General features: G+C 45.8%; 1 protein-coding gene across 2 annotated transcripts in view; it reads right to left on the bottom strand.

Annotated features, from left to right (window-relative positions):
* The window catches only part of LOC126542924 (parathyroid hormone/parathyroid hormone-related peptide receptor-like), a 435,257-nt gene that overhangs the window by 67,152 nt on the left and 341,198 nt on the right, over window positions 1–26,907 (bottom strand). The window contains exons 11-12 of one of the 2 annotated variants that reach the window (XM_055077592.1): window positions 22,610–22,751; window positions 20,191–20,232 (exon numbers count right to left, since the gene is read on the bottom strand). In XM_055077592.1, the coding sequence (XP_054933567.1) occupies window positions 20,191–20,232; window positions 22,610–22,751 (184 nt within the window). The remainder of the gene's footprint in view (window positions 1–20,190; window positions 20,233–22,609; window positions 22,752–26,907) is intronic. The other variant, XM_055077593.1, reaches the window with a different exon arrangement.

Below are 26,907 nucleotides of genomic sequence, written 5' to 3' on the forward strand. Positions count from 1 at the left end.
GAGCGTTCAAGTGGTGACAATACGCCTGCGATCGATGAATCGAATAGGTCGGCAGCTGGTTCATCAGAAGGATTAAGAGCACTGACGACCTCCAGGTCACGTCGAGCTGAATATTTCTGCACGGAAAAAATTTCGCCGATATCAATGGGTTGCACGCATCCAATGGATTTACCTTTGAGCAGTTTGATGTGATACGGAAGAGGATTTGTGAGGCAGAGAGCGCTTATTCCATTCTAAATAGAGAGGGTCGATTAAGGCAGAAGTTGCTTCCGACTTAGAAGGAGGCGTGATGGTTCAAAGAATGCAGCTTCCTCACATATGCTGTTGTAGAACACAGGGAGCAATACAGCTGCTGTCGGCGGAATTTCTGCTTCTTCTGTTACGACTAGTTTGTGTGCGCCTTGATGAGCGGGGTTGTAGGACTGGTCACACAACGGGAAGAGCTCAAGTTCAGATCTGGCACAATCAATAACGGCGTGATTACACGTTAGAAAGTCCCAGCCAGGTATGATGTCGTGCGAGCAGGATGAAAGGACGATAAACTCAACAATGTAGTGCTCCTTATCGATAAGTCGAGTAGTGCAGGCAGCTATAGGCCGAACAAAGTCTCCATTCGCTGTACGTAAGGGCATCATCTCAAGAGGCGTGGTCACCTTTGGAAGCTTGCGGCAAAGTGTGGCATCTATAACAGAAACGGCAGCACCGGTATCGACAAGAGCATATGCGCGGGTGCCTTCTACAAAAACTTCGACAATATTCGACGGCAAAGTTCAAAGACTTGAGCATTTCGACAGTGTAGTTCTTGCCTCACGAACTGTGGGGGCTAGCTTCCCTCGTTTTCAGGAGCGGCTAGGGGGTGAAGGTGAGCGACGAGACGTGGGTGGCGGATAGTCATGTGAAGACGTGCTTGTTTGAGTATCCGGAGTTTCACAACGATAGCGGGGCGGATGCACGTTGTTGGGTGAACGGGCGTTTGAGTATCTTGGCTCGCGATGACGGCCCGTGTCGGGCGATATGACCAGGGCCGCCACATGCAAAACAGATCGGCCGGTTGTCGCGCGTTCGCCAGGGATTTGCAGTGATGGAGCAGCCTATGTCACGGACTACTGAGTCGGGGCTGCAGCATACGACGCACCATGGGACGGCGAGGGCTGTTGTAGCTGCTGCTGCTTTACTGCCTCAGCGTAACTAAGAGGCGCGGCGACAGGGTGCTGCTGAATGGGCAACTGCATGGCCTCGGAAATCTGCTCTTGAATGACGTGTTGAAGCAGGGGAGCCAACGCGATTGGTTTCTGCAATTGCTGCTGCTGTGGGAGTTCGTGGCGCTGAGCAAACGGCAGGAGAAACAACTGAAGGGCCACCTTCTCACGCATAAAGTCTTTCATTTGTGCGAGAAGGTATGACTGGACAGGCACGATGTCCAGTGCAGCGAGTGGTTGGTTGTACGCCTGAGATGAACGTCGGGTGAGAGACCGCTGCCTTCTCAATTCGTCATAGCTGTGGCACAGGGTTACCACTTCAGACACAGTGCCAGGAGACTTCGCAAAAAGCATTTGAAACACATCGTCGTTGAAACCCTTTTAATAAGCTGTATTTTCTCACTTTCGCTCATTCAGGCATCGACGCGCCAGCAGAGGTCGATTATGTCCTCAACATAGGCGGTAAGAGTTTAATTTGGTTTCTGTGCCCGTGTGCGCAGCCGTTGTTCGGCGCGTAACTTCCGCACGGCAGGGCGACCGAAAACGGCAGATATCGCCTCCTTGAAATCGGACCAGTTCTAAAATTCAGATTCTTGGTTCGTACACCACAGCTTCGCCATGCCAGCCAGGTAAAAGTTCGCGGTACTCAACTTAGCAGCTTCATCCCACTAGTTGGGTCGACTAACTTCTTCGTAGGACGACAGCCAGTCGTCCACGTCCTGGTCTTCTGTACCCAAAAATATCGGGGGGTCTCGCTGGAGAATCGGGCCGGGGCAAACGGCGGCCGGGAGAGGTGGCCGCGGTTGGGCAGGGACAGCTTGCATGGTCCAGTGCAACGTGCGGGATTGGAGTTCCAGGTTGCCGGCGATATGTGAACCGAGCACGATCCACCAAATGTAAAGAGGTTTATTAGGCGAGTCCAGCAAACAGGCGGTATCTCGGAACAGTGCGCAGGGACAACAAGATGGTGGTGTTCGAGCGCCGATCTCGTGCCGTCTCCTCTTGATGATGATCGCTGAGCCCTGGATGACATTCTCGTCATTTCTTCATTATAAGTGTCCAAGTTAGCTTGTCTTTGTCTCGGTAATAATATATCCACTAAAGATGGTTGATATTATTTGTACGTAAGCTATCCTATACTCCACAATACCACTTCATAGGGTCTTTACAGAATAAACTAAGCCGAGCTGAACCTACGTAAATCCGGCCACCGCTCGCAGCAATAGAACCAGTGACTTCGTGCTTGGCAGAACGCTATATGCGAAAGCCACTGCTGCTTTTGACTGACGGAAGCTAGAAGATTAGAGTATCAATATAGTTTATTAAATCCTGAACGCCACAAAAAACAACGCGCAATACACCTGCACACTCTACAATTGTTTTTATATGTTCCTCTAGTTAGTCAAGCTGGAATGAGTTTTCAGAAAAACAACAAAAGTTCTCAAAACATTGCTTCTTTTTAAACGTCTGCTAAACTTCGGCGACGCTTTAAATTGGGGATCTTCCCGCATTGCTTGCTACACAGACCACAGAGACCTAACCATTAGGGACAAAAGCTAACGTGAGGCAGCACAGGCACTGGTCACATCAGCGCCGTGTAATTACGGAATTTCTTCAGTGGCGCACTCGAATTATTCCTTAATACAAGCAATAAAAGCCACTGGCGCTTCTCTGCTTGGCTTTTAATAGCTCGAAGCCGTTCCCTCTGTTCACATAAACGGAAAAGACGTACATTTCAATTCCAGACTTATCCAACGTTACGCAAATAGACTTCTCTGTGGAACGTATCAGCTCTGCAGAATAATCTCGTCAATGAATAAAGAGTGGAGCCCCGCGAACAATAAGATCAGTTTTTCTGGCCTCAGACCTTTTCGCGGAAAGGTGCTTTGTGAAATCCTATTGAAGGCGTCGTTCCAACGAGGCTGACATTGTGTCGTTGCTGGCGGCATTCGCAAATTCGTTGTTTTTCTTTCTTTCCGTGATCTTCTTACGCAGGCGGGCAGGCAGGGGGAATATAAGGGTTTTGCGAGAAGGGTAAGTAATGTGCTTTATTTGCACAAATCTTGGTGGAACTAATCTTTTGGCCTCGGGACATATAAGAAATTGCCAGCTCATTGCCAGACACATAAGAATGCGCCAGAATGTGAAGTTCACGTTAGGGAAAGTACGCACGAGTGCTGGGCGGTGCTGCATCCAATGTACGCCTCCATGTTCGCCTCTCCGACAATGTTTAGGAAAGCATGTACCACCAATTTTTACGGCAGCTTAAAGCCGACTTCTAGCATGTTGTTCATAATTGCCCTTATGTCCCATTAAGGTGAATGTATTCTTCCCTTCCGTAGGTGGTGACAAATGTTCACAAAATAGCTCTTACGCTAGAACAAAGCCAGTATTGGCGTCGGACATACGATTTCTGAAGGCGCCTGGCCAGTGGCAACGATCACTGACGAAGTTTTGTGAATTTGGCTCGGGACAAGGCGGAGTTTGTCGCGCCCGATACTGTGGCTCCGGTTGTGATTGTCCCTCGACAACAGCACCATAGGCGCCGACTACGGGAGGGGGCATTTCCGGGGCCCGTGACTTCTCCAGTCACGCGTAAATGGTTGAGCCCCCCTGGCGATGCCGAAGCCTACCGCCCCTTCCCCCCACTTAACGCCTCATTGCCAGAGTTTTGTGACCCACATCATTTGAGGTTTCTTTTGACTTGCCTCGATGTTCTCACTTAAAACTTTATTGTGCCTAAGAGCTTACTGCATCATTGTTAGCACGGACGTACACGGATTTCAATTCATACTTTGCTTTATTTTTGCAAATCCTGACAATATGAGAACAAGCGCATTAGGAGTACCAGCGGCGGCTGCCTCATCAGTATTTTCTTACTTCAACATTGTTCTAAATATCCACTGTAAACACCATGGACATGCACAATATCTTTAAATATATACACAGGACAAAGTTTATTGTATCTTTAAAGAGAAGGACGTAGCTATTTCACAATTATTTATAAAGGTATGAATAGCTTATGCCTAGAGAATGAATATATTGCTGTATGTTCACATCGCTGCAAAATGCATTGCGTGCACTTTATGAACAAAGAACCCCAGAAGTTCTGGCGCTATCTATCAAAGAATAAGCGGTGTATACCACAGATAAAAACTTTCGGGTGAAAGTATTATTGACTCGACTGTCATTTCTAACAAATTTAATGCATTTTTCCAATCCGTGTTCATGCGTACAGTTTTACATGCTCTGTTACCATCATATGGCTATGAAAGTCCTATGCCTGAGGTAGAAATAAAAGAGGGCGGTGTTCTGGACCTCTTGCATAGGCTAGATTATAAGAAATCACCTGGTCTTGACCAACTATCCAATACCTTTTTGAGTAGATAGGCTGTATGGGTGGCCAAACATTTACATCGTATTTTCGTTATATCTTTAAGCACTGCAGCAATTCCTGATGATTGGCGCTCGGCAAAAATCATTCTGGTGCATAAATCTGGCTCTCCTATTGAAATTAACAACTACAAGCCCGTGTCTTTAACTAGCACCTGTTGTAAAATGTTCGAACACATTACCTTTAAGGCCATTATTACTTACTTTGAAAATAATAATTTGCTCTATCCGCAACAGCATGGCTTTAGATCTGGTTTATCTACTGCAACCCAACTTGCTGAAATAACTGATGAATTAATTGGTACACTAAATATTAAAGGCCAAACAGATGCTATTTTTTTATTTTGCAAAGGCGTTTGATGTTGTTCCTCATGAAGATTTATTAACAAAACTAAAGACAATTCACATTGAGCAGCAAGTAGTGGCATGGATTGAATCTTACTTAAAAGATAGAAAGCAGTGTGTTACCATAAATGGGAGTGTCTCCGAAGATTTGGATGTGCACTCGGGTGTTCCGCAGGGCTCGGTCCTCTGGCATCTCCTTTTCTTGGTATATATTAATGATATTGATCTTTGCGTCGAACCACCAATCCAGATTAAACTATTTGCAGACGACGGTGTTGTATACACAGCCATAAATAACCGAGATGACCAAATTAAATTGAACGATTCCTTACACCCTATAATGCATGGCGCACAAGGTGGGACTTAAGAATAAACACTTCCAAAACAGCTTCCATTACGTTTAGCAACAAAAAGAACCCCTTTGACTTTACTTACTCTTTAGGTAACGTTACCATCACAAGAGCTGAAAAGTTAAATATTTAGGCATCACACTTACCAGTAATTTCAATTGGGAACCGCATGTTGAAAATGTCTGTCGTGGTGCACTACAGAAATTGTCCTTTTTCAAAAGGAAACTGCGTAATACCCCTCCTGCAGTAAAACTAAATGCATACAAAGCGCTAATACGACCAAGATTGGAGTATGAATCGGTTATTTGCAGCCCTTGCCAACAATACTTCATTAACAAATTCGAAAGAGTACAGAATTTAGCTTTGCGTTTTATTTATTCTGTTTACTCCCGTCACTCTAGTGTCAGCAACTTACTTAATAGGGCCAACCTAGAAAAACTTGAGCAGCGCAGGATATCTAGATTTACATTTATTTACCAACTTTATCACGAGAACTTTAAGCTATCACGGGACTGATATCTTCAGGATCCTTTCAAACGATCAGAGAGAACGCACCACAGTAAACTATTAGACAGCCAGTCAGCCACAGCAACGTTCACAAGTTCTCCTTATTTCCTCGTGCAATTTATTATTGAAATACGTTATCTGAGGAGGCAGTAAACACCGCCTCGTTAGAATAATTTGTTCAATGTATTAGTAATATCAACTTTTGTTGAAATTCGAGTCCAAGTGGTGTACACTCTGAGTTGATAATATTGCCTTGTTCGAGTATTCATTTGTCATCTATGTCCAGTGTATTGCCATGTGTTTTTTTTTCACTTTTGTATGTATTATATCTTTGCAATTATGTCAAGTTTTTAGTTTAGGTTTACTTCTCTTGTTTGTATTCTTAGTATCCACTCCTGCATGGGCCCGAGAAGGGCCTGCAGTATCTGTAAATAAATAAATAAATAAATAAAAGAAAGAAACCTGTAGACATTAGTGCCCCCTTCTGCATAGTCTTTTATGACCGGCGTGTGAAGAGCACGTGAATTATATTTGTCTCAATATCGCTTCTCTTTCCAGTAAGCAAAACTAACGACTCTTTAAAAAAGGACTTCTAATAATTTACAACATTTATTAGGGATGCAACCATCGTCACTCGTATGCAGAGGTCATAAATATATACAGGGTGCCCCAATTAACTATCGTGCACCAAGCTTAAAACAAAATGAATGATGCATTACTCGAAGTAAAACTAGTGCATGTTTTCTGGGCATACTTGATTGTGGTGCGAAAAACATTTCGCGACAAGGGAAAGAAAGAAGAGACAGTGAAGCGCCAAAATACCAACTGTTTAATGACAGCCCGACAAAAAACATACAAAGAATTACAACTTCCGCGCTAGCGTAGAGAGCCAAAGTGTGACGTAGAACAACATGATCATGATAACATGCTTTGGATAAAGCACATTTCTGGAGAATATAATAGGATAGATTTATCGTTGACACAATCAGACCCTTTCTTTTTAATATCAAACGCTTCCAACAACTCCCTTGCAGCTTGGTCCAAGAATCAATACTTGCTCAAAGCATGGCGTACAACGACAGGCTTTACAGTGCGCAGGAAGATGCGCATTGTCACACCTACCAATACTGTTAACACGCTCCCTCAGTTTGTCAGTAATACAGCGTCCAGTTTGTCCAGCGCATGACTTGCCGCAATCTAGGGGTATTTCGCAGACCACCCCTTCAACACAGTCTCTGAAAATTTTGGCGTGCTGCTTCTGACAGTCCCGAGACCCATCCAGTGTGATCCGGGGGCACAATTGAGCCAACGTATTGGGAGTCCAAAAGACAACCGGAATGCTATATCTGGTAGTCACCTTCTTGAGGCTATGGCTCACACGGCGCACATAAGGGACTGCCTCTGGTTTAACACGCTCCCTTCCCTTCGAAAGCTCTCTTCAGGTTCTCTTACAACTTTCTTCAGTACCGAAACCCATAAGGTTGACGTCCGGTTTCGAACTGTGAGCAGGACACGTGGCAAAATCAAGTCAGTTGTTTTTTTTTTTTTTTGGTAAACGCCCTGCAGCTTCTTGAATTCAATGACCCTTTCTTGACTAGAAATTCTGATGATGTTTTTGAATATTTCCGCGACAGCCAAGACACAGGCTAAGTTTTTTCCATTGACGTAAATGGCCTTTTTTACTCGGTTCCGCATCCTGTTTCTAAAAGCCGTTAAACAGTGCATTGATGAAAGTGGCAAAGCTGGATTTGTGTCTAAAATGGAGATGTCGGCTTCGAATTTTGTTTCCCTCTTGGAAGCTTATCTCAACCGCACCGTGTAACTTTTGAACATGACATATTTTTTTCAAAAAAAGTGCATTTGCGTTGGTTCACGTGAAGCACCAATTTTATGTGACATCTTTTTACCCTACCTTGACCGCGCACTATAATGTGTCTTCATCTCATCCTAATGTTCTTAAATTTTCTAGATACGTTGATGATTTTTAGTTTTTGACGATAGGTGCCCTTTGCCATGCCATGAAACAGTTGAGCAGCTTTTAGACATTTTTAGAGCGAACGCAAAAGGAATAACTTTTACTAATGAGTTTCCGAAGGACAGTTCATTGCAGTTTTTAGACCTTAACCTAACACTAATGAGTGATCACGTTTGCTGTGCGTACCTCCCTCAAGGTAAAAAAGAATTGTTGCAGTATCAATCGGCGTACTCTAAGACTGTGAAACGTGGAATCGCCTTACTTAGCCTGCAATCGGCTCTGCGCAAGTCATGTGTGCATGTAGTGCGGGCGAGTTTCTGCAGTCAACTTGGGAGACCTTTAAAAACAGGCTACCCTCAGTCTGTCTTAAATGCCGTGATCGAGTCCCTCCTGCAGACACAGAAAACTAAGCGCTGCGAGTTTGAAAACGCACTCGAAGGAAAGGGAGCGTGTTAAATCAGAGGTAGCTAGTCCCTTAAGCGCACCGTGTGAGCATAACCTTGAGAAGATGGCTACCAGATATGGCATTCCGGTTGTCTTCGCGGCTCCCAATAATTTGGCTCATTTGTGCCCCCGGATCACACTGGATGGGTAGCGGGGCTGTGAAAAGCAGCACGCCAAACTTTTCAGGGACTGTGTTGAAGGGGTGGTCTACGAGATACCCCTAGATTGCGGCAAGTCATACGTTGGACAAAATGGAGGCTGTATTACTGACAGACTGAGGGAGCATGTTAATAGTATTGGTAAGTGTGACAATGCGCATCTTCTTGCGCGCTGTAAAGCCTGTCGTTGTACGCCATGCTTTGAGCAAGTATTCATTCTTGGCAAAAGTAGGGGCCAAGCTGCAAGGGAGTTGTTGGAAGCGTTTGATATTTAAAAAAAAGGTCTCATTGTGTCAGCGATACATCTATCCTATTGTATTGTGCAGAAATATGCTTTACCCAAAGTATGTTATCATGACCGTGTTGTTCTATGTGGCACCTTGGCTCTCTGCGCATGTCCGGAAGTTGTCTTTTTTTCTATACGTTATTCAGGCTGTCATAAAACAGTTGGTGTTTTGGCGCTTCACTCTTCTTTTTTCTGTCCCTTTTAATGAAATGTATTTCCCGACACAATCAAGTATAACTAGGTAATCTAGGCACCAACTTGCCCTAGAAGAAGTCTTTTGGGAATATCTAGTGCATGCTATTTCCAGTAAAGGGGAGTAGCTGCCAGTATTTTTTCGTTGCTGTAATTTAATTAGGTAATTATAATTATATCTAAGTCGAGACGTACTATCATAATTATCAAACTGTCAATGAGGCATTTGTAGGCACATCCAAGGGATATCTAACTGTGGTATTTTCAGTGACGTACTAATTGCGTAGTAATGTTTTTCCGACTGATAAGTAAACCCAGCGAATTATGGCAGGGTTTATCAGTGCACTGGCACGGTTTATTAGTGCAAAATTAGTGCACTTCCACCCTCATCATAGAGCATCGCCCTCGAACAGCATCCTTCTGAGTTAGCCAGAATGAAATGACGAAAATAAAGCAAAACATCAAGCACTCCGTACAGATGGTTAACCAGCAAAGCTAAACTGTGCGGCCCCGGTGCTTATCACTGGCTTAATGCCGACGGTTCATTAAACAACGGCGTGGTAGGCTGCCGGATTCTCAGTACGCAGATGCTGCTTGTGCCCGGTCTAGAGGAGCCTGTTCTTGTGCCCGGGCTGCAGCATCGGGACGGCGTAGACGAGATCGTTCGCGGTTCTACTCGCGGCATTGCTGGTCGAAAGCTGCCTGCTCCTCAGGAGTACGTATGACGCGAGGCCTACCCATTTCAGAGCCGGAGAGAAACTGCTGCGCGGCCGCTTGGCTGCGACGGAGAGCAACGACGTCACTACCATAGAGAAAGAATTTCGACAAGAGGGGACACTCTTCAAAAACTGGCAACAGGAAACACGTCACGCCTAGTTTCAACTCCATCCGTTAGATGACGCGCATCAGAAAAAAAAAATATGAAATAAACTTACAACGTTTTATTTTTTTTATTTTTTCCCACTAAAGCTAAAAGAGTTTGCGTGTAAATGAACTTATACTTTGCAACTTATTTTTCTTGCGTTGCCTAGCCACATGCTAGCGGTACGCCTGACGCGCGTGCCTACGTCATGCGCCAGACAAGCCGCAGGAGTGAGCGAGGCCGGCTGCGCATGTGAAGCTCGCGTGCCCGGCGACCCGTCTCTTTTGGATGTAGCCCGTCTTTTGGGCTCCCGGCGTTCTCTTGTGTTCCGTCTGCATTTCGACACGGCACCGATGCACTAGTGGACTACAGCAAGGTGAGGAATTTTGTTTGACATTATGCGACGCACTTCAAGCACATTTAGGCTTACTGCACGAAACTGAACCTATATAGTGACGCAATTATCGAAAAACAGCTCCACCGTCCAAGCCTAGTTAACTTGAGTTAATTACTCGTACTGGTAATTAACTGGTAACCTGGCTTTGTGACGAAAAACACCTTGGCCGTGTGACGCAGTTTCGCGTGTACTGAATCTTACCGGGACAAGCTTTGGCGCTTTCTCTGACCCCAGACATTGTCGTAACTAATTTCGCTACTTCTTGGGGTACTTTTTAAGTACAAAAGCCGCGCTCGGCGTATCGGCGCAGTTAGCGAAAAGCAGCTCGGCTGCGTGTCGCAGTTAGTTTCGCGTGTACTGAACGTTACTGGTAGAAGTTCGTGACGCATTCTCTGACCCCAAAAAGTATTGTAATTCAATTGGTAACTGTTTGGGATACTGTTGAGGCATGCTCGCCGCACCCTGGGGTTGTGAAGCTGTTAGCAAAAAAGCAAGCCGGCCATGGTGAGTTAGTTTTGCGTGTAGTGAATTTTAGTGGGAGAAGCTTGTGACGCTTTTTATGGCCCTGAAACAACATATACCTTATTTCGCTACTCACGCTTGTCGAAAACGCGACGAGCGATTGCGAGAGTGATAACACGGGAGTGTTGCTTGCGCCGGCAGGACGCGTAAAAGATAACACGGAGGAGCTCAAGAACATGACATTTGTGTATTCTGAGCGACTGCAGACAGGCTTTGCAGCCTCAAATCTGTCTTGAGTGCGACTAGAAGGCATTCTAGTCATGGTCTGGCTGAGCGTGTGCTGTAGCCACCTCTGTGTACTTGGCGTACCATCGTGTCGACTGAGGCCAAGTTGTTTTGTAAACGCGCAGTCAACCGTGTGTTCGTGGTCTTAAATTACGGGAAATATTGCCCGGGAAGGGAGGGATGTATGAAAATTGTATGTTTTCTTCAGATGTTATGGCATTTTTTGGGAGGAGTCTTTGCTACGAAATGTACGTGAAAGTGAATTTATCTGTAATACCGCTCGTTCACCACTTACGCACATTTCGCCTGTACACGCAATATTCCTGTTAGGTCAATATACCAAAATGATACATGCTTGTAATTTACCTTTTTTCAGCTGAAGGCATCTGGTGGAGCTTCGTACGGCAACGACTGCTGCTTACCTGGTGCCAAAAATTTGGAAGAATGCAGAAGCCCGGAACGAGCATTTATATAGAGCAAAATAAACATTTCATCATTTCAGAAGACGTCTTGCGTTCTCTTTATGAAATTGCGCGCGACAGATGCGGCGGAGTCTTGTAAAGGTCGTTCGCAATCGTTTTTACTAAATAATGAAGATTCCACGCCAAGGCCACGTGTGTTCCAGCAGAAGCGAAAAAAAAAAAGTAAATGCCGACCAGCGGAGCCGGCGCGGCGTGTACCAACTGGTGTTCAAAACGCGTGCGCCCAAAACCGAAACCGGAAGGTGTTAATACCATGCGCTTGGTGTGCTACAGTCGATTCGGCCGCTGGGCTCTATGGGAGTGTCCGCTCTTGTTGAAATTTCTTTCTCTATGTCACTACTAGCGCAGCTGATCGCGCGCCTCTTTTTCGCTTTTTTTTTTCGTACATTCGCATCGGGTTGCACCGGAGAAGTTTTCGACGTATTGGCGACAGGCGGATGGACGGACGAATCGGCTAGCCATATACAGCTTCGCTGTAAAAGATTGTGGTCGAGCTAGTGCCTTATCTGCCGCGCCTTGGCCGAAGTAACACGGGTAACACGTCGCGTTTGGTGTTGGAAACAAGCTGTGATAGCTGTTGTCTTAGCGTAGATAAAGTGCACTAGTGGTTTTTCTTCTATTGCCATAATACTTATCACCACAAGAGTCAATTGACAACGTCAGTGCAAATGATTAAAGGTGCGTTTTCTTTCGTCCCATTCGCCATGTCTTTCTCGAATGAACAGAACGTAAAAATGATCCTTGCCTTGGGAGCTGCAAATAACAAGAGGAAAGCCGCAAATATATACCAGTCATGGAAGTGTGGCGGTAGACCAAACGCGTCGACTATGATAAGAAATGATGAAAACCTGAGACAAACCAGCAGCTTCAAGAAACAACGACGTAAGACTCCATCTTTGAGTCAGCCTAGGAACGGTGTTCTAGCATTTATGGTATCAAACCCTCATGCTAGCGTGCTTGACGTGGCCGCACAGGTACAAATTGAAGTTCTCAGTTTGGAGCATTCTAGACGACAGCCTGTCACCCGTACCACCCTAACCAGCACGAATACTTGGAAGGTAGAACAGTCTAGATTTGTCGAATTGGGTACTCAGAAAAGCCGACTTCTTGAGCAACATCATGTGCACACATGATGTGAATTTTCACAGAAACGCCCAGGTAAAGTTCCCTAATGCACACGATTGGAGTGACTACGATGTCGAATGCGCGAGAAGTCGCACGAGCCATTGCTGATGATGATAGTTTTTGCTCTCACAATTTTGTTGACGGACACGAAAAATGCACGGAACCATATAGCCGCAAACAGTTTCGTTGTAAAATAAAAGCGTCACTTTAATTTGGCTTTGGTCTGAAGCAAGTTTCTGGCGTGAAATATAGGTGCGCGCGCAATCATTCGATGCGGTTCGAGCAGCGCTGGCATTTGGAAACATTATACAGGTTTTCCCACATAATTTGAGCCAAAGCTTTAAAAATCAAAGTCACTCCGGACGCAAATTGAACAGAATGCATAATGTTGGCACTGGCCTAGAGTTACTCGGACAATTTTTTTATTTTCCGCTTAACTAACGGATCAGTTATGTTTACTTATTCAACTTTTTAAGTATTCGCTGCAGACCCCAAGTGTGATACGCAAAGTTGTAGAGCACCTTGAGAAACCTCTCAGTAAATTGTTTGCAACACGATATATATCACGTGGTTTATTTTTCGACATTTCAAAGAAAGCCCGCGAAATATGAAAAAATACCACGTGTCGGGGCGATTGGGCATTGTTATTGCGCTGCTCTGAAGCGTGCGATGGATGAACAAGGTCGGCTGCAGCGAGGCTGGCCCGCGACAGTTCGTTATGCCTGGCGTAGGAATCTGGGCACGCGGCTCTTATGGCATGACGATGCCAATGCATGCTGCTGGCCGAGCTGTGCCGAAGCGATAAAGCGTCTAATGCGACGAAAGAGAACAAGGACATAGCTTTACTTTTTGATGCTTCAAAGGTGCAAGAGCTGGCAGCCTGTCGACGTAGTGTAATGGGGTTGGGTGGGGAGGCGGCGTTAGGGGGGGAAGAAGGGGAGGAATGGTTTTTCAGTGACCTTCAATCCAAAAAGCGCCCTTTGATTATAATGCGTGTTCGAAGAGGTCACCATCTGTTGCAATGCACATTTGGCGCCTCTTAGCCACATTTTCCGAGGCGTTCTTGATCATGGTATGAAGGATGGAGTTGCAGACTTGTCTTATTTTTTTTTTAGGTTCTCTGATGTTGTGATTGGTGTCCCGTATACTTGACCCTTGACGTAGCCCCAGAGAAAGAAATCGAGGGGAGTTAAATCTGGCGACTGTGCCGGCCAAGCAATGGGCCAATGCCGTCCAATCCACTACTGCGGGAATACTTCATGCAGCCATTTGCAAGCTTTGCTGCTGCCATACGCGGGAGCACCATCACGCTGATACCAAATATCATTGATCCTAGCCAATGTAACTTCGCAAAGAAAATCCTCAAGCGCCCCATCAAGGATGTCGTTGACGGGTCTTTCTCCTGTAAGCGTATTATCAAAAAACACGAGGCCAGTGATACTGCCATCGCAAATTCCACACCACACATTAACCGACTACTGATATTGGTGATGTGTCTTCGAAACCCAGTGAGGCTTCTCGCCGCTACGCGTTGTGGATGTTCATTCGGGCATTACGTGAGAAGGTAGCTTCATGGGTCCACAATATTTTGTTGACAAAGCCTGGGTCCTCTTCCGTCTTTACTATAATCCAGTTTGCATAGTCCTTTCGATTTTGGAAATTCTCCAACATCTGGTGCAGCTGCACATGGTACGGATGAAGTTGCTTCTCGTTAACTACACTCCACACTGAAAACTGACACACCAGCTTCAGCACCTATACTACGAACACTTGCATGTGGGTCTGAAGAAAGCTTTCGCAGAATATCTTTCTCCACGTCCTCGGGCAAGATTGAAAATTTATGTCGGTTCTTCATAAAGTCCCAGTCTGTCTCAGCCATTCATATGCACGCACAATTGTTATTGAGCTCGGACGCGTACCTGGATGCCAGCGTTGAAATAGCTCAACTGCGCGCCTTCTATGTCGACTTGACGCACCTAGAGCCAAAACGACATCTGCTCTTTCCTCATTGGAATAAGCCATAAGTGCTACTCAACATTGGTCACAGCCAAATAGCGTAGCTGTGGAGAACACGCAGGGAGACGGGCGCCTGAGGAGCACTGCACACTGTAAGAAATTGCGTTTTTTTTTACGGCAGATATGCCGTAAAATATGATAAATCTATACCGTAAATTAGAAAGCAGCGCCACCGCCGTTAAAAAGCTCCGAGAGCCTGGAGAGGGAGAGAAAGATTCTTGCTTGCGGAAGGAAAAAATTGGGGTTAAGTGCAGCGCAGTAAGTGTCTCTCAGTTGAGGACACCTCAACCGCGCTTGTGACGCAGTTAGCGAAAAGCATCTCGGCTGTGGGGCCCAGTTTTTTTTTTTTTTTTTTTTTTGCATGTACCGCATCTTACTGGGACAAGTTCTTGACGCTGTCTCTGACCCGGCCCAGCGTGATTGTAATTTCGTTGCATTTTGGGATAATTTTGAGGCACATTTGCCGCGCCTGTCGTGAGGCAGCGGAAAGCAGCTCGGCTATGGTGACAGTTAGTTTGGCGTGTACTGAATCTTACTGCGACAAGCTTGTGACATATTTTTTTTTTTTTTTTTGCCCCGCAACAACTTAAACCTTATTCCGGTACTCACGCTTGTCGAAAACGCAACGAGCAATTGCAAAGACTGATAACACGGGAGCGTGTTGCTTGGGCCGGCAGAATGCGCAAGAGATAACGCCGAGGCGCTGAAAAACCAGGAACTGGAAAATTCTGTCTGAAGACAGGCTTCGCACTCACACATTTGCTTCGAGTGCGAGCAGAAGGATTTCTGCGAGCGTCCAGCATGGTGTGATTGAGGGCTTATGTTGTGGCCACCTCTGTGCATTCGTAGTGTACTATCGCGTCGATTGTAGCCAAATTCTTTTAGAAACGTGCAGTAGCCCATGTATTCGTGCTCTTAAAGAGCAGGAAATGAGTCCCGGGAAGAGGGGAATGCCTGGAAATAGGATGTTTTTGTGGTATATGTGTTATGGTTTGGAATGAGTCGGGTATTTCCTACGCCATGTATGTAAAAGCAAACTGCCTTTGTTTGTAATGCCGCCCATTCACCACTTTCGCACGTTTCGCCTCTACACGTACTATTTGTATGTGTTAATACCAAAATGACACGTGCTTGTTATTTACTTTTTTCAGCTGACGTCGTCCAGTGGAGCTTCGAACGGGAACTACTGCTGCTTACCTGAGCCACAACGTTGGATGAATGCACAAAAAGCCCGCAACGAGCATTCAAATAGAATGAACATTTCCTTGTTTCACAAGGCGTCTTGCGTTTTATGAAATCGGACGTGACACATATTCAGTGGAGGCCTGTAAAAATCGTTCGCAGACATTTTTACTTAATAATAAAATGATTTCGCACGAAGACCACGCGCGGTTGACCTGCAGAAGCAAACAAAAAAAAAGCGTCAGTCAGAGCAGCCGGCGTGCCAACTGCCGTACAAAACGCGCGCGCACTGCACCGAAACCAGAAGTGTGGCTCATGTTAACGCTGGCGGCTCGGTGCTCTGCAGTCAATTCGGCCTCTAGGCTATATGGGAGTGTCCGATCTTGTTGAATCCTTTCTCCATGCACTAAGTGTGAGAAGGACAGCAGACTGGTCCAGTACGAAAAGAGTAATCGTCTGAAGAAGACAGGCGTAATCTTCCTTGAATATAGCCAAGGTTTTTTTTTTACCATTGGTTAGTTTCGTCCCCGTCTGTTACATCCGCTGTTATTCGAGCCGTAAGGTTTAAAGTTGTAGCATCATCGTTCAATTCGAAAACTACTACAGGGGCATTTGTGCGCAAAGGTAAAATTGTAGCAGCCATCATCGCTTTCCATCGTTCCCACGCGCTTCGCCCTTTCCTTCTTTCAAGCAGACTCAAAATGCTGCTTTCGTCTTTTCTTTTTCCTGGCCTTAGACGCTTTATCGCTTCGGCAACGCTCAGCCGGCAGCATTCATTTCCATCGTCATGCCATAAGAGCCGCATACCCAGGTACCTACACCAGGCATAACGCCCTGTCTCGGGCCAGCCTCTCTGCAGCCGACCTTGTTCATCCATCGCACGCTTGAAAGCAGCACAATAACAGCGCGCAAGCGCCCCGTCACATGGTATCTTTTTTTTTTTCATATTTCGCGGGCTTTCTTTGGAAAGCGGAAAAGAAGGACTCCGTGAGAGACACCGTGTTGGAAACAATTTAGTGAGAGGTTTGTCAAGGTGCTCTGCAACTTTGCGTATCACACTTGGGGTCTGTAGCCAATACTTAAAAAGCTGATTGATTAAACATAACTAATCCGTTAGTTAAAGGAAAATAAAAAAAAAAACTGAATAACTATAGGCCAGTGCCAACATTATGCATTCGGTTCAACTTGGGTCCGGAGTGCCTTTCATTTTTAAAACTTTGGCTCAAGTTATGTGGGACAACCTGTATATGCCCTTACCATTGCTTTTCGCGTTTCATCCCTAGTCAGAGCGGCGCTTCGGCCGTGTTTCAAGGGGCTCTTGTGATCGATGTGATCAGTACGCGTTGAGAGATGCATAATAAGTGTGACGTAGAAATGGGAGGAACGAATAGCTGCGAAGCCGCGAGACCGACTGTTGGTGCCCCTTGTGCACAATTATCAAGGTGATGCGCTGTATCTTCGGGTTCCCGACAGGCAACGCAATTGCTTTAGATCAGCTTATTTGAGGGCGCTGCATTATAACGCGGGTTGGAGTGCAGTCACGTGGTATTTTTCATATTTCGTTAGGTTTGTTTGCCAGTCGGAAAAAAATTGCACGTAAATAATTTGTACGTCGCTGAAAAGACAGCAGTTCAATGTCATTTGGGTGTGCCTGGGGGTGCCTACAGATGTCTAATCGACACTTTGATAATTAGGACAGTACTTATCGAATTAGATAATTGATTGCGATTGTCGGATTCAATTCCAGGAACGAAATAATTACTGCCAGCAATCCGCTGTACTGGAAACAATATGCACTAGGTTTTCTTCGAGTGACGCAACAGCGTTTTTTTTCTTTTTAGTCTTGGTGCATGACCCGCCGTGGTTGTTTAGTGGCTAGGGTATTGGGCTGCTAAGCACGAGGTCGCGGGATCGGATATTGGCCACGGCGGCCGCATTTAAATGGGGCGAAGTGTGAAAACACCCGTGCACTTAGATTGAGGCGCACGTTAAAGAACGCCAGGTGGTCCAAACTTCCGGAGCCCCCCATTACGGCGTGCCTCACCAGCAGATCGTGGTTGCGGCACGTAAAACCCCATAATTTAATGAGGTGGAAACTTTAGCGAGTTAGTGATTCAATGTAGAAAGTGGTTGCTTTGTATATACAGGAGAAACTTAACGCGCTAACGATTGACAACACTTCTTTGGTAACATACTCTAATGATATCATTGCATATACGTCAAGTAATGACAAGGGCCTCAACGTCTGCTCCATTGACATCAAAGACCTGTACTACTCTATACCGCATGATACGCTGCTAAAGTGCGTAGAGGACTGTATTCACAAGTACGGCTCAGTTGCGTTCCAGAACGCTTCTGCTGTTTCGGTAAGCGGCTTCCTTGAGCTTCTGGGATTATATTTAAGGTCAGCGTTTGCCTCATGGCATGAACACATTTACATTCAAAAATGCGCTGTGTGCATTAGTTCATGCATAGAAACGATTTTAAACGACATTTTTCTCACTTACCATGACCGACTTATTGCTAGCCGCATTGATGACACCCTGGTTGTAAAAGTTTTCCGTTTTGTGCATGACTTCCTGCTACTTCTTGCGTGTGAAGGTGAAAGTTTTGAGCCTGATGTTTCAGATGCACTTTGCCTATTCAACGAGTGTTTGTCGCCACTTGTCCTAACGCATCAACTACCAGTAGATGGCTCATTAAGGTTTTTAGATTTGCGACTTGGTATCGCTAGAGATCACTTGTGCTAGACGTATGAGTCCAGAGGGAACAAGCCACTTTTGCCTTACCTGTCGGCCCATTCTAAGCTGGTTAAACGGGGCATTGGAATTCTTTGCTTCACAAATGCGCTAGAAGTCTTCTTTTCAATCTTTAACGCACAGTCTCCAAGCGCAGGCCTGCCGCCTAACATATGCTGGGTACCCCGAGCTTTCGTTAGTTTCAGCCACAGAAAAGATATTAAAAATCAAGCTTGGGGACAAAGCACCAGCTCATAGCGCTGGCAGAGACAATAAGCCAGTCGTGGTGCTCCCTCACTTGCACAAGATTTCGCACAGCTTGAAGAAGATAGGCAGCAAAGTAGATGTTAAAGCTCTTTCTTCTGCCCCGGAAAAATTATCCGGCGTGCGAATGCTCATGCCACACGACGAAATATTTGCAATGCTAATCATAGGAAGGGGTATGGAGCATGCGCAGTGGCTGTGGTTTACATCATTCCTTTGACTTGCGGAAAGAAATACGTTGGCCAAACAGGCAGATGTTTAAATGAGCGTTTGAAAGAGCATTTTTGCAATGTTTATACCGCCGTGCAAGGTCATCTTGGCCTTCACTGCAGAGACTGCCATTGTAACCCTGAATTTGAAAATTGCGTCGTCATTTTCAAATACCGTGAACAGCTTAAACGTGATACCATAGAGGCTGACAAGATACAGCGTTTGGGCGACTTTTGCATCAGCATACCGTCTATTGCCTTCACCAAAAATGAAATCAAGTATCTGGCTGTGATGCAATAGGATTCATGTGTGACTTAATATAAATGTTTTTTTTTATTACTTTTGCTCATGTATATAGTTCTTGCGATTTCGCAAATAAAGATCAGTTGAAGTCAGCGCCTCCGTTATGTTCTTCCTTCAGTCCTCGTCTTGTGCGCTGTGCAAACATGTCGATACCCATAACTTAATTTAAGTCTTGATGCATAATAGTTGAGGCACCCTGTATAATTCACTTAGTAACCGAAATGAGGCCAAGCGGAATTCACTCGAAATCAGAATCAACAGCAGTGACGTGCAGGCGCGCTTATACTCGGACTCACAAAAAAAGAGAAAAAAACACACAAAGAGAGGCTGCAGTTTCACCGTTAAGGCGAAGCAGTATTAGTGATAGCGAACTATACGATAATTACGCGAAGGAAGACTGCACCACCCAAAAACCACATATTCTAGGTGAGGGGACAGGACTCAGGCTGTGAAATGGAACTGTCTCCTGCCATGTCTTGTAAATACTCATACAAGGCCGTCACTCTAGTGAACAATTCTTCGAGGTCACACGAACCTTCGTGAAGTGCAAGAAACACACACACACACATACACGCGCGCGCGCGCGCACACACACACGTGTGTGTGTGTGTGTGTGTGTGTGTGTGTGTGTGTGTGTGTGTGTGTGTCGGAAAGCTGGTTGCGCCCCGGATTCCCCCCCCCCCCTGGAAAAATGAAAACCCCGCCTATGCACAGCACCCATTCGGTTTGTCGAGAAAGCGTCATACTTACGTTACTTCTTGTAATGTAGGACTTCCCTTGTGGTGACCTTGTGCACGCCTTTTGTTCCCGTTGGTATCTCAGTGTTTGTTTACGCTGCGTGTGATTTCTACCGCTATCCAGATTGGTCTAAGGGTGAGGGTTGCTTAAGTCAGCCCAACTCTTCCTAGTAACTGGTCTTATCTACGGGCGTTGTTTCGGCGCTAAGAGCATGCCTTCCTTTCCGTTTCGTATTTACAGCGTGCTAAGCAAAACGTAATATATAAATGCTGCTTACCTCTGTGTTAAGGAAGCAGTAAAGTGTTGCCACTAGAAACCCCTGCAAAGGAATATGGGACTAGTTTGGGACATATATTACTGTAAAACTTGATAGAAGTGAGTATTCGAATGCCATGAGCACACATCATCTAAAAGTAAGCTTCGTATAGTCTCATACAACACCCCTGAACTAGGGCAATGCCGTTGTAAAACACAAGTCGCAGTTTCACCCGAAAGGAACATAGATTGCGATAGCAAATTAGTGGACAGCTATCCGAAATAGGGATATTAGCTTTAGCAGCCGTATGAACTTTTAAACATAAGCATGTTAACTAAATTAACAAGCATGGTGCCACGCACGCACAAGCAAATATGAACACATCTCACTCGATGATCACGGAACTGCTGTCAAAACGCTGGGGTAAAGAAGCACGGCAGCAGCAGCGAGCGAATTGACCTTGATGCTGCGCCTCTGCATCAACGCGAACTGAGTCGCGAAAACATAGCACGCGGCCAGGAATGGAACGCGCCCCCTCCCCCAGATCGTTGCGCGCGACGGAAGACGGCGCGCTTCCTCTCCGCTTCCCTCCGTTGCGTGCGCGAGATTGAGCCGCGATCGCCGGCTCGCACGCTTTCACTCGCACGTACAGCACAAGACGCACGGCGACGATTTTATCGCCCTTGGATTTCATACGGAACTTCACAGTGACGCGTCGACGGCAGAAATGCGCCTAGAGTGTCCATATAATTGCTATCGCAATAAAAATGTATAGCTCATGAGAACGGGATCTCTAATTGGACGTGCGATGAGAAAAGGCGTGGTTGAAAGGTCTGTAACATTTCTAATAGCCTTCGACACAGCAAAATATCTGACAAAATAATTTGAGACTGATAGCTTTCAAAGTTCTTTTTTAATGCACTTTTCGTATCGAATGTCGCAACTATCTTAATTTTTACTTGCTGGACAATGCTGGCAAACAAGTTGCCTTCTTTGGCACCAGCAAATCGGTTTTATGCCTTAAACGTGCGCGTATTAGCCATGGGACAGCCAAGTACACCTTATACACTCATGAAGGTGTTCGAAATTTGAGAGTGTATAGGAGCGCACAAAAAATGAGGACACAAGGAAGAAAGAGACGGGGACACACAAAGAGAGCGCTCACATTCAACTGCTTTTTATACGTGAAACTTGTACCATTATAAACAGTACATTGCAAGCGTAGTTCAACGAATTCGTGCTCCGGCCACCGGAAATCCCAGTTTTCTTTTTCTTTATTGTCTAGGCCATCGATCGCGCTATGAGAAAAAGAACTGTCATTTATGAGAGCCTGATGCGACAATGCGCTCAGCATGCTCTGGCAATATATACATCCTATTAGGTTCGCTTCCGTAAGTATATTACAGCTCTAACGCAATATGAGAACTAACTTTACGCGAAGCATTTCGCAGGTAGCGGGCTATTTAGCATCGTTGGTGCTTTAGTAAAGCGCTATCAGATGAACGAACGAGTTCGTGTGAAACTAGCAATTGCGTGTGTGATGCGAGCGTGTGTTCGGTGTGAACAGCGAGACGACGACAGTGTGACGGCTGCAAATAATTTTTGGTACTTCCTCGAAAGAACATCCCTTTTTGCAAAGAGCTGAACCGATTACGAAGGTAGTGGAGTGTCGCGCAGCGTGTATGTACACACCGCTTGCACACCCTGCGAGGAATCGACAGGGGAATGTCGGCCGACCACAACGCCTCAAAGCAGTAGCCATCACCAGAGTGTGATGTGGAAAGTGGCACGCTTGCGCTTCTATGAGCAACGCGCTGCTACGCGACGTGATGCACGCGAAAAGCAGTGGCTGAGAGAGATTTGTGGCCCATAGAGGATCGTGCGTCTCTAAGAAAGTTGTTGCTATGGGACACGACGCACGCACAGATCTTCTCAAAAATCTAGTTGTCGTTGCCAAGCGAGAACTATGCGTGCGGTAGAGCATCGGGCTGTTGTCCTGGGAAAACTAGGTTTCATACCACCACTGGACACGTACCGTTTTTTTAATAATTATTATTCGAAATGCCGTAAACTAGGCCATAGAGGATCTACCTTTTGTGTCTGGTAAGAGGGAGAAAATGCTTCGCATCAAAGAAGATGTAGCGCCTACTTGCGCCCGCGCGTCTCCTCCTGTTCAGTTTTTTTTTTCTTGTTACCAAATCGTAAGGAAACTATGATTCCGTTTTCTTAAGCTTTCAGCTTTCCGTAAGGTGCCTGGGCAAACTTACGCCGTAGTAATTTTTTTTGTATTTAGGCGCCTTGTGATTTGCACTAGATGATCTTATAGCTGGCACGACATTAGACGTGCACACGGGTTGCCAATAAACGCAACCTACGTACTTAAATATCCAATACATTATAAAAGAAAGGGACCAAGACGGAATGCGTCTTACTCGCTCACCTGAAAGGACGAGAAAAGCTGGTCAATGTATAGCCAGACGAGTTCCAGCATATCACCGGCGGCAGCCAGGGACATGCCCAGGAGGAATGCGTAGTGGGCGCCGAAGAGGGGCACCAGCACGAGCGTCGACTTGAACCATTTCCTGAAAGGACAGACAGCAACTGTGTCTTATAGCCACGTAAACTCTCAGCCACTCGTTCGAGCAATACGCCAGCAATGACAAACTGTACGTTATGAAACGGCCGCATGTACCAGCAGAAATCTCCGGGGACGAAACCATAATTCTATTTAAACCAGTTCAGAGTTTATCTTCCGTACTGGAGTGGTTCAATTACCATAATTTAATTTCTTAGCCGACGCCTGTCACAACCACGTCGGCTACTTTAATTGTCAACGCAGTGACGAACATTGGACGCAATGTTGTTGCTGGAGTGTGTAGTACATGCCTGTTTTATCAACGCTTATTTTTGTGGCAACTGACAGGCATAATGTAATGAAAAATGCTAAAAACAAACTCATAACTAAATTAGCCTATTATTTGCCCCAAGTGGAAATTATTCTGACAAATGTTGATCACATGATACACAATGTTAAAAAAATTATGGGGTTTTACGTGCCAAAACCACTTTCTGATTAGGAGGCACGCCATAGTGGAGGACTCCGGTAATTTCGACCACTTAGAGTTCTTTAACGTGCACCTAAATCTAAAATGCTCATTAAGATGCTCATTAAGAAGGCGGTGGTTTCCTGGCTGTCATTCGCAGTGCTTGTCAGGGGAAGCAGTTATTCTCTGTTGTAGTATGGTTTCATTCGGACGATATGAACAATTTCTGTTTGATGCCGCAGTGGTGACGAGGTTACTTGACCTTCTGGCCCAATTTCGTAGTTCGAGGGGCTAAGTCGGCGAAATATCCTATATGGGTCAAAATAACAACAAAGCAGCGTTCCGGATGGGCCGCGCAACTCTACGGGAGTCCACGCACATACTCTGTCTCCAGGTGAGTGCGCCTGTTCGTCGCAAGTTTCATCGGAACGCGTCGGTTTGCTGTTGCTGCTGAATGCGGTGTGGCGCCAGCTACCGTGCCTCTTCAGCTCTTTGTGTCAAGTCGCTGATATCATGGCCATTTTCGGAGGTCTCATTTACAGGTAGCGCTGCATCTAAGGGCAAAACAATGAAATCTTTCTTACCTCAGCAAGGATGCCTTCATTGCGGTGAGGCGACCTTATGTCACCCTGAAAGCTTCCTTACTTAGGGGGCCTCAGTGAAGACTTGCTTGATGCGTCCTAAGCGTAAAGTAGCTCCGAAGCTGCCTTCATGCGTCCTTACGCCGCTGCTGACCCTGCACAAGCGCTTCACCTCACTGCTTACTGAGCATGTGCTGGTGGGCTAGTTGGTTAAGCATGATTACTAAGACGGCGCCGAATAAAACAACACACGACACTTAGAAGTTATTCTGTATCTTGGCTTCCTTGTGCGATGCAGGTGACTGCCCTGTTCTTGTTGTTTTGATCCTTGAGAGCAGCCATATATTACTATGTAAAGAAATAAAACACTCAGTTGTTAGTGCGCCTACGTGCTTGTCTCGTGTCTCCTTTCTTCGTGTGTTGTTTTATTCGGCGCCGTCTATGTAATCACTGCTTAGAAACGTGACGTTTGAATGCGCATGCGCGTTGTCGCCCGCCTGCGGAGAAGCGCGAGCACGGTGCGTCTTGCCCAGGTATGTTCGTTTCAGTCGCACGTTCGGCATGAGTGGCGTTGCTAGGCATTGCACGAGGCCGGCGTGCCAGGATGGCTGTAGCACATCGTTTTGCGCTATAATGTGGCACTCTTTTACGTGTAGTAAACAAAACTAAAAGAATGCGTGGACGCGTCTCTATATTTGTACTTCTGTTTAAAGATTGTGTGACGATACAAGATATCTTTATTGAATAATGGTGTTCGCGTAAAGCTTTTAAGAGATCCTCTCGAACCCAGCCATGCGACAACCGTTCCTTACGTAAGGACGGGCGAAGCGAGCTTTCAGAGCACGCTTGCTTCCTCCGTCGGTCCTTCGCTGTAAGGAGGCCTGACAGAAGGTTAGGAAGCGGTCGAAGAAAAGGAACGTTTCATTGTTTGGCTCTAAGGGTGGGGTGACGGTACGGCCAAAAACGAGTTGGAAAGGTGTCATTAAAAAATTATGGGGCTTTACGTGCCAAAACCACTTTCTGATACTAAGGGACGCCCTAGTGGAGGACTGTGGAAATTTCGACCACCCGGAGTTCTTTAACGTGCACCTAAATCTAAAAAGTGTCATTCGAGTCGTCGCTTACACAGCGGTATTGTACGTGAACGTTACATACGGTATTATCCTGTCCCATGTTCGGTGCCCCATGTCCCCGCATATAGATGACATATCCGTCAGCGTTCTGTTGAGTCGTTCAGTCAGTCCATTTGTCTGCGGATGATATGCAATGGTTTTTCTGTGATTGGTGTGCGTCAGTTTCATAATGGACGGTGTCAAATGGCCAGAAAAAATTGTTCTTCGGTCCGTGATGAGAACTTTAGGCGTACCAGGCCGTAGTACTATGTTAATGATAACAAATTCAGCTACTTCACTGGCCGTTCAATTGACTACTAGGCTTTATTTGCGCATACACAAATATACCTATGAAAATGGGGGGAGGGAGGGAGGGAGAGTTCGTTAACATGCACTTCAACCGCATAGTAGTTGGCAGTCAGCGCTCATCCCGTGTTCCTCCCATGTCTGCGTTATTGTTTTTTTGCGCTCTTTTCACCCATGGATTCCTACCAACTAGGTCACATTCATACCATTTTAATTCACTGCTGCTATGTTTCGCACGTAGCCGTAATAACTGGACGGGCGGAGAAAACGTCTGGCGCGCATGATTTGAAGGCACCTTGTGTCAATATACGCATAGTGTATTTCGACATAATTTGAGCATTGCACTGGTAGCTAAATGCAATCAAAGAACTTTCTCAAGTTCTTGGTAACGAGCATCAACTCTACAATATCTAAAGCATGGTTACTGACACGATCATTCATTTCAAAATAGCTGGAGACATAATAGGTGCAATAAATTTTTTTATAGGTTGGACCGATGAAACTGGCTGCTGGTGATACGATATATACGTGGCGTATTGCGAAATAAGTTACTTGTAACAGGACACAAAGGCGCATCATCCTTATACCAACATCGAGGACGTAGTTTAGGCATTTAGCACCAATGTTAATACAGTAGGGGCAGCCGTAAAGCCGCATTTCCATAAACTTCACAAAGAAGCTCTCCCTCCAAGTTCAATAATGGATTAGTTTGTTCTTTAAGAGGTAAAAATTAGTTATATTTGCTTCAGACATGCATAATAATCCTTTACTGCTTTACTGCATATACTTTACTGCAGGAGTGTTTTTTTCTGCAGGTCTCAGGTAGATTTCCGGTACAAGAAAACCACGCCATAACCCGCAATGGCAGCAACTGACCTGCCCGCTTCAGGTACCGCGGATACCCGTTTCTAACCCACTTGACCCACTTCAGCGAAAGAAAAGGACATGTGGTAGACTTTTTCTACCCTTCAACTCACCCAGGCAGAAAAGCTTGGGCGTCAACTTGGCAGCCTTCTTGAGAGTGGTTATCAATATTAAGGGAACAAGGCCTATCCTATGGAAACACACAGACGGCTCGTCATTATAACTCTCTTAGATGGTGTGGCTTAAGGCAACTTGCGCATTCAAGATGGCGGAAACCAGATGTTTAAACATGCATTGACGTGAAGAAACGCACGAATGCGCCAAGAGGCTTAATTTCAGTGCAATCGGATGATACCTAAGTAATTCTTATGAGTTGTGAATGCCAAAGTATTAAAGTCCAATTTAACGCCGCTGAATGGTCCTTCGAGTTATGAGCTCCACGAGGGAAAGCGAGTGCGTTGAGACGTTTGGCTGGTTTATCCCACTGGGAAATACACTCGGCTTCCGAGCTTGAAGTTCTTGGTTCGAAACTCGCTACTTCAACATTTCTCCTTACGAATTTCTCCTGTCTTAGTATGCATTAATTGCTTTGTAGCCATTACCGAGGCGCAGTTTAGCTTGCGCGCACAAGGAATGCGCAGAAAGCACAGGGTTCCGAGAGCGAGGGTGACGCAGGGCAGCGGCGATGCCCAACACAAGCAACTGCAGTAGCTCTAGCAATCAGACAAGCAGACGCAGGCGGCAACTCGATAGCGGTCCTCAGAGACTCGTAAGCGGCGTGCCGGATGTTCATAAACGGATGTCTACCGCACATATCCGAAACACTCCGCG

This window comes from Dermacentor andersoni, chromosome 2 (genome assembly GCF_023375885.2).
Source record: "Dermacentor andersoni chromosome 2, qqDerAnde1_hic_scaffold, whole genome shotgun sequence".
In the NCBI taxonomy this organism is placed as follows: domain Eukaryota; kingdom Metazoa; phylum Arthropoda; class Arachnida; order Ixodida; family Ixodidae; genus Dermacentor; species Dermacentor andersoni.